Source organism: Grammomys surdaster, unplaced genomic scaffold (assembly GCF_004785775.1).
Source record: "Grammomys surdaster isolate TR1022 unplaced genomic scaffold, NIH_TR_1.0 126158, whole genome shotgun sequence".
Classification (NCBI taxonomy): Eukaryota; Metazoa; Chordata; class Mammalia; order Rodentia; family Muridae; genus Grammomys; species Grammomys surdaster.
The window spans coordinates 7,134,347-7,149,470 of NW_021620966.1; the positions used below are offsets into that span (position 1 = coordinate 7,134,347).

The 15,124-nt window shown below is 41.0% G+C and overlaps 1 protein-coding gene across 4 annotated transcripts in view; it reads left to right on the plus strand.

The window, feature by feature from the left end:
• Nucleotides 1–15,124, plus strand: part of Col11a1 (collagen type XI alpha 1 chain) — a 198,833-nt gene that overhangs the window by 16,672 nt on the left and 167,037 nt on the right. For all 4 annotated transcript variants that reach the window (XM_028757393.1, XM_028757395.1, XM_028757392.1 and 1 more), the window contains exon 2: nt 14,321–14,488. In XM_028757393.1, the coding sequence (XP_028613226.1) occupies nt 14,321–14,488 (168 nt within the window). The remainder of the gene's footprint in view (nt 1–14,320; nt 14,489–15,124) is intronic.

Here is a 15,124-nt window from a genome sequence, read left to right on the forward strand (position 1 = left end):
CGTCCATCTCTGGTATATGCATGCCGAGTACCTTCCAGCACCATGAAGACTACTCAGAAGGGGTGAAGTTTCTAGTCAGGCAACAGCATAACTTCTCCATGTTCTTTGACATTAGTAAGTGTTGACTTCAGCAATAGGGCCTTACCATCAGGTTATGGAGAACAACAAGTAGCCTTGACAATAGCCTGTGAAGGGGGTGCTTTATGTGGCACTCAGCAAAATGTAATTCATTCGTGGCACTGGAGGTTTTATTTACTTGGTATATAGAATGTTTAGCTGGAGCTTTAGTTCCGTCATTATATGGTGATTCCATTTAAATTATTTCATAATGCATTAGTAGGTTTTCATATGGTTTTCAAATGTTCTTTAGTGTTAGTTGTTTCTCCTTTTGGTCCTTCCATTACTTTGACATCCCATCCTCTTCACAATTTTATTCTTCTATTCTATTTTCCCCTCTTTCTCTTTGTAACACTCTATGTCCCCTTTCTTGGAAGATCTTTTCCTCTGCCCTAGTCCCTTCCCAGATACCTAACCTCTGTGGTCATTTGTATTTAAACACACATAAGTTAAAATTAAACTCTAGCACTTATATGTAAAACAAAACATGAAATATTTGTCTTTTTAGTATGGGTTACCTCACTCAGGATGGTCGTGTGTAGTTTACATCTGGGCTCCACATGATGCAAAGAGAAGCTTCCTTGATGGCCTGTGAGTGGTACTCTTTTCTGGGGGGTCTGTGACCTCAGCAGCAATGGCCGGTTAGTCAGGTTTAAAGTACCATGTATGGATTCCTTCATCTGGAGCAGGAATTAAGTTCAATTGGTTTCCCCCAAGATAAAATAAGTGCAACTGTTACACTAATGGGAGACTTGCTGCTGGGTCATTTCTATGGTCATAGGCGTTACAGCTGGTTAGGACTGCTGATTGCTTTTCAACCTTAGCAGCTTGCATACCACCATTGACTACTATGAGAGCTAGGGCTTAAGGTCAGTTCCAGGTTCATTCCTCCATGTCCTGTGTCCAAAGTGGGTGGTGTCTTTTCCAGTAGAGTTCTACCTTCAGGTTCTAGGAGGAAACCGAGGGCATAATTTTGTTATGGAGGTTTGTTGTAAATATTTAGAAATATTACACCATTTATTATTCTATTGGGCTGCTAAAGGACTTCCTAATGCAGTCAGTAAAAGGAGATAACAGGAGACAGCTTGATCGTGGCTTAGGAAAACATGGATTGTATTTAATGGCGTTGTTAGAAGTGTTCAGAAGCTTTGGACTTTTCAGCAAGCAATGATTTATAAATGTTCCTTTTTGGGGAGTATTTATATATTTTGGCTTCTTTTCTCTGGGATTAAGACTTTTTATCATGTTAAATTCTCAAGAATGAGGCTAAGCTGGGCAAGTGATCCGGGAAGGGTTTAAGTGACTTACACAGTCATTTCATTGTTGTGCTGGGAGACTTGGTGAAGAGTGTGCTTGCCATTCAAGCATGGAGTGTTCAGATCTCCAGCAGCCATGTGCAATGTGAGTATGGTGGAGTATGTCTTTAACTCCTGCATTGGGTCAGGGTGTGCAGAGACAGGTGGGTTCTCAGAGCTCAACTGCTGATCAGCCTACCTCTGAATTGATGAGCTCTGTGTTTAATGGGAGATCTTGTCTGCAAGCATAGTGAGCATGTTAGAGAAAGTCATGCTGTGTGAGCTAACCTCTGTCACACACACGCCTGTACACACAACCATGAACAGAGATGCACACAAACATACACATACATGTACACAAAAAGATGATAGCTTCTGAGCTTGACTTAGCTTGTCACCTACAGAAACTGAGTTAGTATTTACAACTAACAGTTAGTAAGACTTTTTATCATGTGTAAGACTGTGTAAGACTGTACTTGTCTGTACAGTTAGTTGACAGACAAGTTTTGTTAAGGACTCTCACTAACTGTATATTGGTAGTCAGTAAATAATAACATATGGTCATTGTCTCTTGTGGTTCAGGACTATGTGTTACACTCATTAAATTATAGTTTTTTGAAAATTATTTTTATTTATTAAATTTTACTTACTTGGGATATGTGGGGGAGTGAGGAGGGAAAAGAAAGAGAAAAGATTTAGTGGTATGCCGAGGAAAATGCTAATGTGTCATGTAATGCAGAGTCACATTGAGATAATTATACAAATACAATAGAGTCTGTTACCTAGGGCAGCAGAAAGCAGGACAAGAGTGTCACATACTCTACATGAAGGAATAAAGATTTCCTGAAGGATTCTGTGGTGTACATTTTAATGAAGATGTTTACTAGATCTGAATTTATTGGATTTCATCACTGCTGTATGTTAGATTCCTCTGAGAAAAAAAAGTGTGTGTGTGTGTGTGTGTGTGTGTGTGTAAGGTCTAGGATAAAGAGATTTTAGGTTTCCCTGGTGGTATATGCCTGTAATCCCAGGTATGCAGTAGGCAGAAGCAGTAGTGTAATTGAATGCCATTCTGTGCTGTGCAAAAAGGTCATTTCAAAGCCAGTCTACTCAAATTAGTAAGGTTTTGTCCAGAAAACAAAATGTAAAGATGGAGTGATAGGCTTCGAGGTCATTATAGGTCAGATGAAGAGGGTTTGGCATGTATATGGCCCTAAATACAACCCCAAGCCAACCCCCCACCAAACAAAACAACAACAAAAAGCAGAGCCAGACAAATAAACAAAACCCAAAGAAATCAGAGCAAAGGCCTGCACTTGCATTCATTTTTATGATCTATGTAGACTTTATTGACGCCTTGGAGAGCTGGCTTTAGTGTGTAAAAAAGAGCCATAGGTAACCAATAAATGTATGTAACTGTTTCCCAGATTTCACAGGTGGATACTAAGTTTATGTTGCATACAGTTCTCATGTCTGAGAAAACCTTCTATTGTTTAAAACTACAAAACTACTTTTATATCAATAAAAAGCCAGGTAGGGAAGCAGGGCCTCTTTATTAAAACCATGTTCCAAGGCTTGTTCTCTAAGGTCTGGTAACAAATTCAGCTGGGAAAAAGATCTTTGATGTCAAGAGTCCTCTTAGTGGCATTTTGGTAGTTTTCAAATTGTGGTCCAGCCAGGTTGATATATTTCCCCATGTTCATACCACATAGACACTAAATGGTAGAAGTGAAACTCAGATGCAGTCAGAATTTACAATCCTGTATTACACAGGCTTACACAGCATATGTATATACATACACACTCACACACACACGTATATGTCTATGCGTTTGTGTCTATGTGTTTCTTTACCAGTTGTGTACAATTTTATTCATGTATGTGAGTATGTGAGTGTGGTGTACATTTCTGTGTATTCATCTATTATCTTCTGCTTTGAAAATACAAATCAAAAAATAGACAGATAACTTGAAATGTGTGAATGGTGCAATGCTAGTATAAGCACACCAGATGAAGTTACTCAGGAAATGTGTTAATTATTTCAGATAGTGGGCAAAGATTTTATATATATATAAAATGAGTGTGTGTGTGTGTGTGTGTGTGTGTGTGTGTGTGTAGCCCCAAAGTAGACAAAAGCACTTGATGTATTTCTTTTAAGTCCCAACCAACAAGTAAGTATTTCTACAGCCATGACTGTGGTAGTATTTCTGGAGCAGGGAATATGAGAATAGACGTGCACTGGGGTGGGGTGGGGGTTGAGACTAGGAGGAAAATTGGGCATGAGCAGATCATCAAGACTTTCTATGCATGGAATGTGGAATGTGGATGCCATCTGGAAGTCAGTGGGGTTCGCTGAAGGAATTTAAGCAGCAGAGTTGCTTGAATCATGGAATTTAGGCAGCTCAATCAAGCAGTGGAATGCAGACGAATGGGGAAAGTCAGGGAGGATCTTAAAGGGCTTCTGTAGTATTGATTGAGCTCCTGTGTTCTGTTCTCCTGTTTGATGAACCCATAGTACATAGTAGAAGCCAGAAAAATTACTGAAAACAATACTGTATTGAGTTAGATATGCATGAAAATGCTTCACAATGGGCATGGAAATAGTAATAATATATTAAAGCATAACTTTGAAAATTGGAAATTTCATTTTCTTTCAGGTTTACTGTAACCAGGCACATTAAACCATTGCTTTTAATTTTTAAACAGTTGGAACTAAGAAAGCCAGAAATTTTTTTTGTATATACTTGTATATATGTGGAAAGCAACAGAGACTGTATTATGAGAGTTTAATAAGTGCTGTGGCTATGGGGATGACAGGATGAAGTAACAGGCAGAATTACAAAATGATTTTATCATTTACTTGTGTAGAAAGAAAGAAGAGAAAACAGAGTTTGGTGACTGAAGGTTACATTTTTTTTATATAACAACATTCTTTTTTAGAAAATTAATTTAAATTGAAACTTAAAACAACAAAAGCAACAACAACCAACAGCTGTGAATTAGGGACTCAGTGGTAATATCACACACTGTCCCTTCAAAGAAATTTGTCAGACTTTAAGGGTAGAGCTTCTACATTGAATCCCTAAAAGGGAAGATGCTCTTATCACATTCATTTCAATTTGGAAGAGATAACTGTTTTGTTCTTGTAGCTGTCTTGTGTTAGAAGTCGCTGCTCTGAAAGGGAAGCTCTGCTCCATCCTGTGAATCGGTGATGGATGCTAAGTTTTGGACACAACCTGTGCTTTATCATTGAATTACAGCCTCTTAGGCCCTGTTCCTGTTTACTCTGGAATCTTGTTCAGCTTACAGCAAGAAGATAAAATAAGTAGATAATATGTTGTGGATTTCAGTCACATTTTTCCTCAGTGTAATTTATATCCTGAAACAAGAATTGAGCTTAATTTAAAATAAATATCAGCATCAGGAATCAATTAGCTGGCTTAAGATAATTTCAGACTATTTTAAGTACATTTTAAGTTTCCTTTTGTGGTTTTCATCTGTGGGTTATTACTGCAACAGTGGGGGCACAAAAAAACAGGCTTGGTATTTAAACAGACCCTGAGAGTACCCTTATTCTGTGATGCTCATTTCTTTCCTCTGCATAGCAGGCAAAGAACGTGTTATTTTGGAAGGTTTGTGCCGTTAAAGCATCAAGCCATGGTGACAAGCCACATATTAGAGTCTTTGCATATGGCTATTAGAGTATTATTTTCTTAGTTTTATGGAATGAGAAAGTAAGATAGCAAGAACTGTATAGAATAGTTTTTTGAAGCAGGATTAGTGAAAACCAAGTTTTCTAATTTTCAGATTTTGAAACAAATATTCAAAGACTGAACTAAAAGGGATCTTTTGATCCCTTTAGCCTTTCAGATTTTCACAATCATTATTTTCAGCAATTACAAGCACTATATGTTATATTGAATAGTATTTGTATTTTCATTTATAAGCTACATTTCATAGGTGCACAAAAGTTTGTTATTAGAGGAAATTGTATTTGTTATTAGGAAATTATATAAAAGGCATGGTCAGTAAAACTCTACCTATGTATATCTGCAGATGTAGAATTCAGTTTTCCTTGAGTTAATAGACTAAGGAACAAATCATGTGCGTATTTCCCACAATTCTAATTCAGTTGCTCATTCTTCTGTTCTGTAAGAAATGGAATATCATTATAAGTAAATATTTATTGAAATTATAATTTTCAAGGAGCCAGAAGCTGGTGGGTCTGCTCTTTGAGAAATGATATTATGATGCTGGCTTCTTGTTTCTAGAATCAATCCCAATTTCTTTCACACCAAGTCCTTGCATAAATAATATACTACAAGGTGCACTATGGTTGTAGACACATGAAAGTAGACGTGACTTTTTACCTAGTTACCAAAACATTTTAGCACTGACTCAGTTAGAATCTAAGCATTTTAAGGGCTAAATATCTCAGGCGTGATGAATAGCATTAGCCAGGAAATAGGCTAATTGGAACATTTATTTTAACGACAGAGAGAAGTCAATGTATCACAAGTATATTGACATGGTGTGCTCTAACCTTCATTTGTAACAAGTGCTACTCCACTTAGTTCACGTATTGACTCAGAGACATGAACGCATTGTCTTGGACCAGAGATTTTTTTTAAAGTCCAAAGCAATCATATATGTCTTCGCCTTGGTGGTTTGTTCCACGTAATGAACCTTCAAAATGTTTGTTTGTAGTCATTGTATTTGGTAACCCACAACAGAAGTAGTTAGATGATTTTGCGGATCAGAACTTCACTACTTTTAATGACTGAATAAAATTATTATCATATGTGTGCGGCTCGCGTGTAGTCGTCTCGCCGGCAAGAACACACACACACACACACACACCAGAATCCTTCCGTATGAACACGTTTATTCCCAAAAACCAAAATGGTGGAAGAAGACGAAGAAGACCTGGAAAGGCACTGCTTATAAACCCTAGAGCAGTGTATTCACCTCTGATTGGCTGCTTACTCGTAGCGCGCCAAACGCCATGGGATGGGCTTTAACTTTGGCGGGCTTTACCATGGCACATGCGCAATTTACTTGTTTACTAGGAAGAATTATGGCTGACAGCGCCACCTAGCGATGGCGGACTTTGCCAGCACCCGCCGCGGCTCCCAACATCTGCCCCTTTTTTGTTTTAAAAACAGAGGGTGGTAGAGGTCCCTGGGAAGGTTACGTAACTCCCATATTTGGGGGTCTCACGGCGGGTCGAGTCTCTTTAGAGGTTGGTGCTCAAATGTTTGAGGCTTTACAGGGTGTCTTTACCAGAAGCCCTTGGGTGCAGCGGCTCAGGAATCTGTCTACTGGCTATTTCTTTTTTGATTTGTTAAACAGGCACTGGTCAATGTCCCGTGTCTAGGCTGACTGACATTTCTCCACAGCCAGCACCAAAGAATGGTGAGCTCTCTGTCTAGGCTACGAGGGTAGCGCACCCACACCTGGCATTCTCAGAATGTGCGCCCCAGGTTGTGGCCACTCGTAATGCCTGTCACCGGGTAAAATCACCATTCGTGGTGTACCTCTGGCATATGGGATCAGCTTATTCCCGTCGTTGGGACCAATTGGCAGCTGGCCTGGAGACAAAAGGATGGAGTTATCTATCTGGCTGTTCTTGGCCTGTCTAGTGTGGTACCGGTTATGACTCAAACTCAAGGCCGATCAAGCAAATTCCATCTTGGGGGAATAAGTGTTCAAGAACCAACAGTTTAAGACAGTCTCCCTTACCCTATCAGGTGCAATGGAAGCAAGTCCTCTGAGTGCAAGGGCTAAGGGGAACAGAAAGAGATGCAAACACCCATCCCTGTGCAATGGAGTCATCTCCTAGGGGTGCAAGGGCTGTTTGTCTCAAAATTCTGGTACCACAGCTACACAGACAAGGATCAGCCAGGCCAAGACTCCTCACTGACCCAGTGTAATGGGCAAATCCTCTGGGGTGCAACGCTGATGGCCTAACATTTAGCACCACCACTCGTGAGAGGGAGACTGCTTATAATTGAGGCAGTGAAAACCACACTGCAGGGGAAGCCCCTAGTACTTTGGTCACAAGCGCCTGGCCAATAATAGCCTTGTCAAGATTTTGTTGAGCTCTGAGTTTGCAAACCAACCAAAAGATGAATACTAATCCGCAACATAGGACATACCAAGCAGGCCTACTCCCACCCACTTAAAAAAAAAAAGGAAAGAAAAAGAAAAGAAAAAGAAAGCTGAAGAATTCCAGGAGGACAGTCCCTCAGTCAGGGACAGATCCACGTGCGTCGAGTTGATGTTCACCACAGCTGCTCTCAATTTTCTGAGTGTCTCACTGAAGTTTTCTGACCAATTTCCTGTAAGATACTGAAACAATTTTCTGGACAGATTAGTTTCATGAGTAAAGTTTTTATATTGTACACTGGTGATGTAAAGTGTACCCAGTTTTCTCTCACATCTCAATTGGGCTAATTGAAAGAGTATATCCAATCTCTCTCTCACTAAATCAAGGCGTTGATTAAGGATCATTAGCCCGCCTTTTAGTTGGGTGCTGGTGGAGGTTTGAAGGTTAACAGCCTCTACCACCATGGCTGACGATAGGTTGACGGTAGTGCCCATCTGAACAGAAGTTGACATAGCAATCCCAGTGGCAGTGGCGGTAATGGCACTAACTGATATTGCCGCCACTATGGCTTCAGTTATACCAAATCTCTTTTTTGTCTAAATAATGACAAAGTGGAAGGAGTCTCCACGGGGATGGGAACCCATTGTGACTCTGGCAACCATAGCTCGAGTGAATCTTTCAGAATTTTAACGCTGGGACATCTAGCAGGTTTTATTGGTACAATTCTTAAAGGTGAAATTTGATAAAATAAACAAAAATACTAGGAACCTGTATCCCTTGGATCAGCACAAGGGCTATCATCAGAGCCTGGAGGGTCTGCCTGGGTGTCACCTTCCAGTATCGCGAGTCGCCTCGTCAGCCGCTCTGGTAGCCAAAACGGGTTGTCTTCTTCCTGTGGGAACACACAGACCGCTCCCCTGGCTCTTAATAAAACAATATCTGGGCCCTTCCATTGTCCGGTCAAAATATCCTTCCATTTCACCATCTCTTTCGGCCTCTCAGGCTCTAAACAGTGACGGTCAGCAGCGGAATGGCCCTGACTGTCCAGGTTTAAAATATTGAGGGTAAAAAGTGCTATAGAAACGGTGACTCGTGGCACTGAGGGTAGAGTCTCCTCGACTCCTCCCTTTTATTTTATTAGATAAGACTTAAGAGTGCGATGAGCCCGTTCTATGATGCCTTGTCCTTGAGGGTTATAAGGGAGGCCTGTCAGATGGGTTACCTCCATTTGGCGACAAAACTGTCTAAACTTTTGAGAAGTGTACGATGGCCCATTGTCTGTCTTAAGAATTTTAGGCTTCCCCCAGGCACTCCATGCCTCAAGGCAGTGTTGAATAACATGTGCTGCCTTTTCTCCGGTCAACGGAGAAGCAAATATAATTCCAGAATAAGTGTCAATGGAAACATGTAAATATCATAATTTGCCAAAGGTTGGGATGTGAGTAACATCCATTTGCCAAATCTGTAGTGGCCGAATTCCTCGTGGATTAATTCCTACATGAGGCACTGGTAAAAATTGACAGCAATTCTGACATTGAGTAACTATATCTCTAGCTTCCTTTCTAGTTATCTCAAACCGACGACGTAACGTCTCTGCTGTCACATGAAAGTTTTTATGAAAATCCTTGGCCAAATCTAATTTGGAAGATAAGGCGATAGCAACCAATTTTGTGGCTCGATCCGCTAGGTCATTCCCATGAGACATTGGGCCTGGTAGACCTGAGTGAGCCCTGATATGTGTAATAAAAACCGGGAATCTCCTATTAACTAAGGCGAATTGAATCTTTTGAAAAACTTTTACGAGTCTACTAGATGGTCTAATTAGCCCAGCCACTTCTAAGGCTTTAACTGCATTTACTACATAAAAGGAATCTGAAACAATATTTAAAGGGCCTGGAAAGGTTTCAAGAACCTCCAAAACTACCAAGCATTCCACAACTTGAGGTGAGGTCTCATGATATTGTTTGGCAGTGACCTTATTATCAATTACATAAGCACCCACACCTGTCTTTGACCCATCTGTGTAAACAACCACTCCATCCGGGAGCGGCTTTTGAGATAAGACATGTGGAAATACAATAGCTTGAGTTAAGGCAAACTGTAAAATGGGATGTTTAGGGTAGTGATTATCTATTTGACCATTAAAGGAGGTGACCAACACGGCCCAAACATCAGAGGTAGCAGTTAATATTTGAACTTGATGTGCAGTATAAGGCACTATTAAAACTTTAGGCTCCCTTCCAAAATGAGTGACAGCTGCTTTTAATCCCCGTAAGGCAAGCTGAGCAACCGCATCTGGATACCATTCAATAATCTTTGCAGGAGATGCATTAGGATGAATCCATAATAAGGGCCCATCCTGCCATAATACGGCAGTTGGTAAATGTCTGGTTTTAAAGACACACAGATTAAAAGTTTTGGTCTCATCAATGCGTTTCAGCTGAGCTTCTTGCAAGGCATCCTCCACCAATCGCAGGGCATGATTTGCAGCCGGTGTTAACGCTCTTGGTGAGGAAATATGGGAATCTCCTTCCAGAATGTCAAACAAAGGTTTTAATTCAGCAGAGGGAATTTTCAAAAATGGTCTTAACCAATTTATATCACCTAATAACTTTTGAAAATCATTTAAGGTATGTAAATGATCTCTGCGAATTTCTAATTTTTGAGGAACTATTTTCTCAGGGTAAATAACTGTCCCTAAAAAGGAACCAATTTCTGAAATTTGAACCTTCTCTGTGGCAATATGCAGACCCCACTGTCTTAATGTAGCAATTAATAAAGGATATGAGTTCTGCAAAATGGTCAACTCTTTATGGCATATTAAAATATCGTCCATAAAATGAATCAAGAGTAGAGAAGGAAATTGTTTCTTAACAGGTTCAAGGGCCATTTGTACATACAGCTGACACATGGTAGGACTATTGGCCATGCCTTGAGGCAAAACTGTCCACTGATATCTTTTGTCTGGTTCAAGGTGATTAACAGCAAGTAAGGTGAACGCAAATCTTTGCCTATCTTGCGGGTGTAGGGGAATGGAGAAAAAGCAATCCCTAATGTCTATAATTATTATCCTCCACTGCTTAGGTAAAGCAGAGAGCAGAGGCAGGCCTCGTTGCACTGAGCCAAACAGCTGCATCTGTTTATTAATGGCCCTTAGATCATGGAGAAGTCTCCATTTTCCTGATTTCTTTTTTATAACAAAGATAGGGGTATTCCAAGGAGAAGTAGAAGGTTCTAAATGACCAAGCTGTGCCTGTTCCTCAATCAGCCTTGTAGCAGCTTCCAATTTCTCAGAGGATAGGGGCCACTGAGGAACCCACACGGCTTCCTCTGTAAGCCAGGGTATGGGCAAAGAGCCCTCAGTGGCAACTAGGGAAAACCCAGACCTTGTCTTCCTGTATTACTTTCTTGTGAGATTGGGTTTAACCTTCCTTGTTCTTTTCTGCCAAGGCCTTTTCCTTCCTTATATCCCATTCTTTTCATAATATTAATAGCTTGTTGAGAGTACTCATTAGTTAGTGTCAGTCCCAGGTCTTGTAAAATGTCTCTTCCCCAGAGGTTAACGGGAAGAGGAAGCACATAAGGTATAAAGCTTCCTGTCTGACCCTCTGGCGTCTTCCAAGTCAAGGAGCGTGAACTGACGGTAGGGTTGGCCTCATATCCCAACCCTTGTAAGGAATGGGATGACTGTGTAACAGGCCACGTTTTAGGCCACCAGTTAGAGGAAATAATACTCTTATCAGCTCCTGTGTCTAAAATTCCTGTAAAGCTCTTCCCTTCTATTGTTAATTGTAAAGTGGGTCTGGTTTTGAGATCCACTACTAAATGAGCAAAGTCAGTTCCTGAAGAACCGAACCTATTGGCACCTCTTGGCGCCCCGGTGGATGGAAAACAATTATGTAAACTTGGAAGAATAACCAATTGAGCAATCCTATCTCCAGGGGAGATAGAAAATATGCCTTGTGGGCAAGAACAGAGAACTTGAAGTTCCCCTGTATAATCTTGGTCTATCACACCAGGATGAACCACAAGCCCCTTCAGGGTAAGAGAGGAGCGGCCTAGAATGAGGCCAACGCTTCCCTCAGGCAGGGGACCTTTAAAATCAACCGGGATAGGTTGCACACCCTCATGTGGCATTAATAAGAATTGGGAGATAGAGCAGAGGTCCAACCCTGCGGAACCTCTTGTAGCTCTACAGTTAGAGGTCTCCCCCGGTTGTAGGCTTGTGTCCCATATTTTTTGGGGCCCTGAGACATTGGGCCCGGATATTCGTTTTTTGAAATATTTTCATCTCTTCCTATAGGGGAGGGATCATGTTGAATAATCCTTCCCTGAATGTCCTTAACCGAGCGACATTCATTGGCCCAATGATATCCCTTCCTGCATTTAGTACATAACCCAGGGGTTTTCTTTTGTATAGGAGTACGACATTCTCGTTTCAAATGACCCGGTTTACCACAATTATAACATACTTTACGGCCGCCAGGACTTGAGCGGCTCTGGCCCTGCAGGATAGCTGCTGCCAGGCCAGCGTTAGTCAGTGGGCCTCCAAGACCTCGGCAGACCTTTATCCAATCTGTCAGCCCTTTGTTTCTCCTAGGAGTAATAGCTGCCTTACATTCTGGTGAGGCATTTTCATATACTAATTGCTCGATCAATGGCTTGACTTGCTCTGGGTCTCCGAAAATTTTGCCTGCTGCTTCTGTCATTCTAGCAACAAATTCTGAGAAGGACTCCTGGGGGGCTTGTAATATTTGTGTTAAATTTCCTCCAGCCTCGCCCCTTTTTGAGAGGGCCTTCCATGCCTTAATTGCGGCGGCGGAAATCTGGCCATATGCTCCCCAATCATAGTTAGTCTGGTCAGCAACATACTGTCCTTGCCCTGTTAATAATTCGAAAGTCCACTGTCTCTGGTTGCCCTCTGCATTAGCGTTGGCCTTTGCCTGTGCTTGAGAAGCGTCATGCCACAAAGCCTTCCATTCCATATACTGTCCCATATTAGGGAGAGCAGCTTTTACTGTGTTCTGCCAATCATTCGGAGTCATTGCCATAGTGGCAAATCTCTCAAGCTGCATAATTGTAAAATTAGCATCAGCTCCATATTTGTTAACCGATTCAGCAAATTCTTTGATAGAAGCATACTCTACAGGTGCGTGGACATGGCCTCCTCCCGCATCCTCAAACACTGGAAAAGCTTGTAACATTTTTCTCTTGTCTTCCTCTGAAAGGAAGGAGCCTGAGCAGCACCTGTCCACATGAGGCGGAAGTGCGCCGGGAACATTAGGTTGGGAGGGCGCTACAGGCCGAGAGGCCGTCCGGCTTCTATCTCTCGTTTTCCTCTGCTTTAGATTTTGCGGCGGCAACTGTTTATCTGGTTGGCATCTTTCCTCTTCATCTATCTCTTCATCTGAGTCCTCTGAGGAAGTTATCCCCTCCGACTCAGAGGCATCAAGCCCAAGCACTTCCTTTACCAGATAAAGAGATCTCTTTCTGAGGCTTACTTTTCTCCCGTCTCTCCCAAGAGTGTTCTTTCTCTCATCTTTCGTCCCCGTGAATTGGTTCTTGGGGAGGCTTGATTTTCTTAATACATCTCTTTTCTCTTTTCCTTTCTGAATTTCTAAGCGCTTCTTTCCTCTCTCTGTTTCTGACATGCTGACTTGTAATCTATCTACTATTCCCCGAACCCTCACGAGAACCAGAAGGAAGAAAAGTAATGCTGCTAGCACCATGGCGAGAGCCTCTAAAGTTCCTGCCAACTGGGGAGGGAAGTGAATCAAATCAAATCGAAACATATCTTTCAGAGAACATTACCTCGTTCTACGGTTCTGGATTCACTCCACGCGTGGATGGCGAGTGGAGGGTCTTCTGAAACAGTGCCGGCGATGGTAAATTCTCCCGGGTTTCGGCACCAAATGTGCGGTGCGCGTGTAGTCGTCTCGCCGGCAAGAACACACACACACACACACACACCAGAATCCTTCCGTATGAACACATTTATTCCCAAAAACCAAAATGGTGGAAGAAGACGAAGAAGACCTGGAAAGGCACTGCTTATAAACCCTAGAGCGGTGTATTCACCTCTGATTGGCTGCTTACTCGTAGCGCGCCAAACGCCATGGGATGGGCTTTAACTTTGGCGGGCTTTACCATGGCACATGCGCAATTTACTTGTTTACTAGGAAGAATTATGGCTGACAGCGCCACCTAGCGATGGCGGACTTTGCCAGCACCCGCCGCGGCTCCCAACACATATGTATCACAGTTTAATTCTTAGTTTGTTCCAGAATTTTGCTACAGTGAATAACACCAGAGTGGGCACACTTTGAATTCTTTGGATATGTAGCTTTTGGGATTTTGGAGTTATATGCTACTTTGTTATTTGAGAAAACTTGTGATATTACTTAAAATTCTTAGAATAAGGAACTCCATAATATGACGTTTAAAATGCATGTTAGGGAATGTTTGATACTGATAGATTCAGGATGAGAAGAAGGAATGCTGCCTGAAATTGTGTATTCACCAATGACTCAACTAGCTACAATGGATATAGTTCAACCTAGTAGTCATAGAGTTGGCCCTGGTTAAACTAAACAGGTCACAAAATCAGGGAAAGAGACTGGTAGGGATGAAGGTGGCTTGATAGGAATAGGGGATAAGAGAAAGTATGAGGAGATGTTAATCAGAAAGCATTGTTTAATACAGGTATAGAATTGTCAAGAAAATTTAATAATTAAAATACTGAAACTAAAAAAAAATGTTAAACTGTTCAATTATTTTAATTTTTTTGCTTATTTTTCAGCTGCTCCAGTTGATATACTAAAAGCATTAGATTTTCACAATTCTCCAGTGGGAATATCTAAAACAACAGGATTTTGCACAAGCAGAAAAAATTCTAAAGATCCAGATGTTGCTTATAGAGTTACAGAGGAGGCCCAAATCAGTGCCCCAACAAAGCAGCTATTTCCAGGTAGGTTCATGTTATCTTTGCTCCTGTTGCTATTGATGCTGTGGTTAATACAACTTATATTCTTTATTAGCTTAATAGTGTTTCTATTGTACTACATAATATCAAGTTACAGTATGAGATATAATTTTTCATATAACAAAACCCAAAGAAATTGCAATCACCAATGACATGATGAAAATATCTAACTACCAGGCTAATTTAATCTGATAACAGTAATATGCTTATTTTTAGAAATTAAACAATTCTTTATGTATTCAATAGAATACAGGAAGGCAGTATTATATGACTATTCCATATTCATGGGGTGGGAATCTTCCCCAAATATTAACACTTCAATATTCCATATTGCCTGTTCTTTCACTATCTGAAGAGCTCACTTCTGAGTCTGTGCTTCAGTTTTTAAAAGTCAGAAAATATGATAAAGGAATTCAATATAAAAAGCAAAATGTTATATTCATGGGATATTAGCTCCTTACCTTCTTCCTTCTTTCTTGTCTGCCTCTCTTTCCTCCTTTCTTTCTTTCTTTCCTTCCTTCCTTCCTTTCTTCTTCTTCTTCTTCTTCTTCTTCTTCTTCTTCTTCTTCTTCTTCTTCTCCTTCTCCTTCTCCTTCTCCTTCTCCTTCTCCTTCTCCTTCT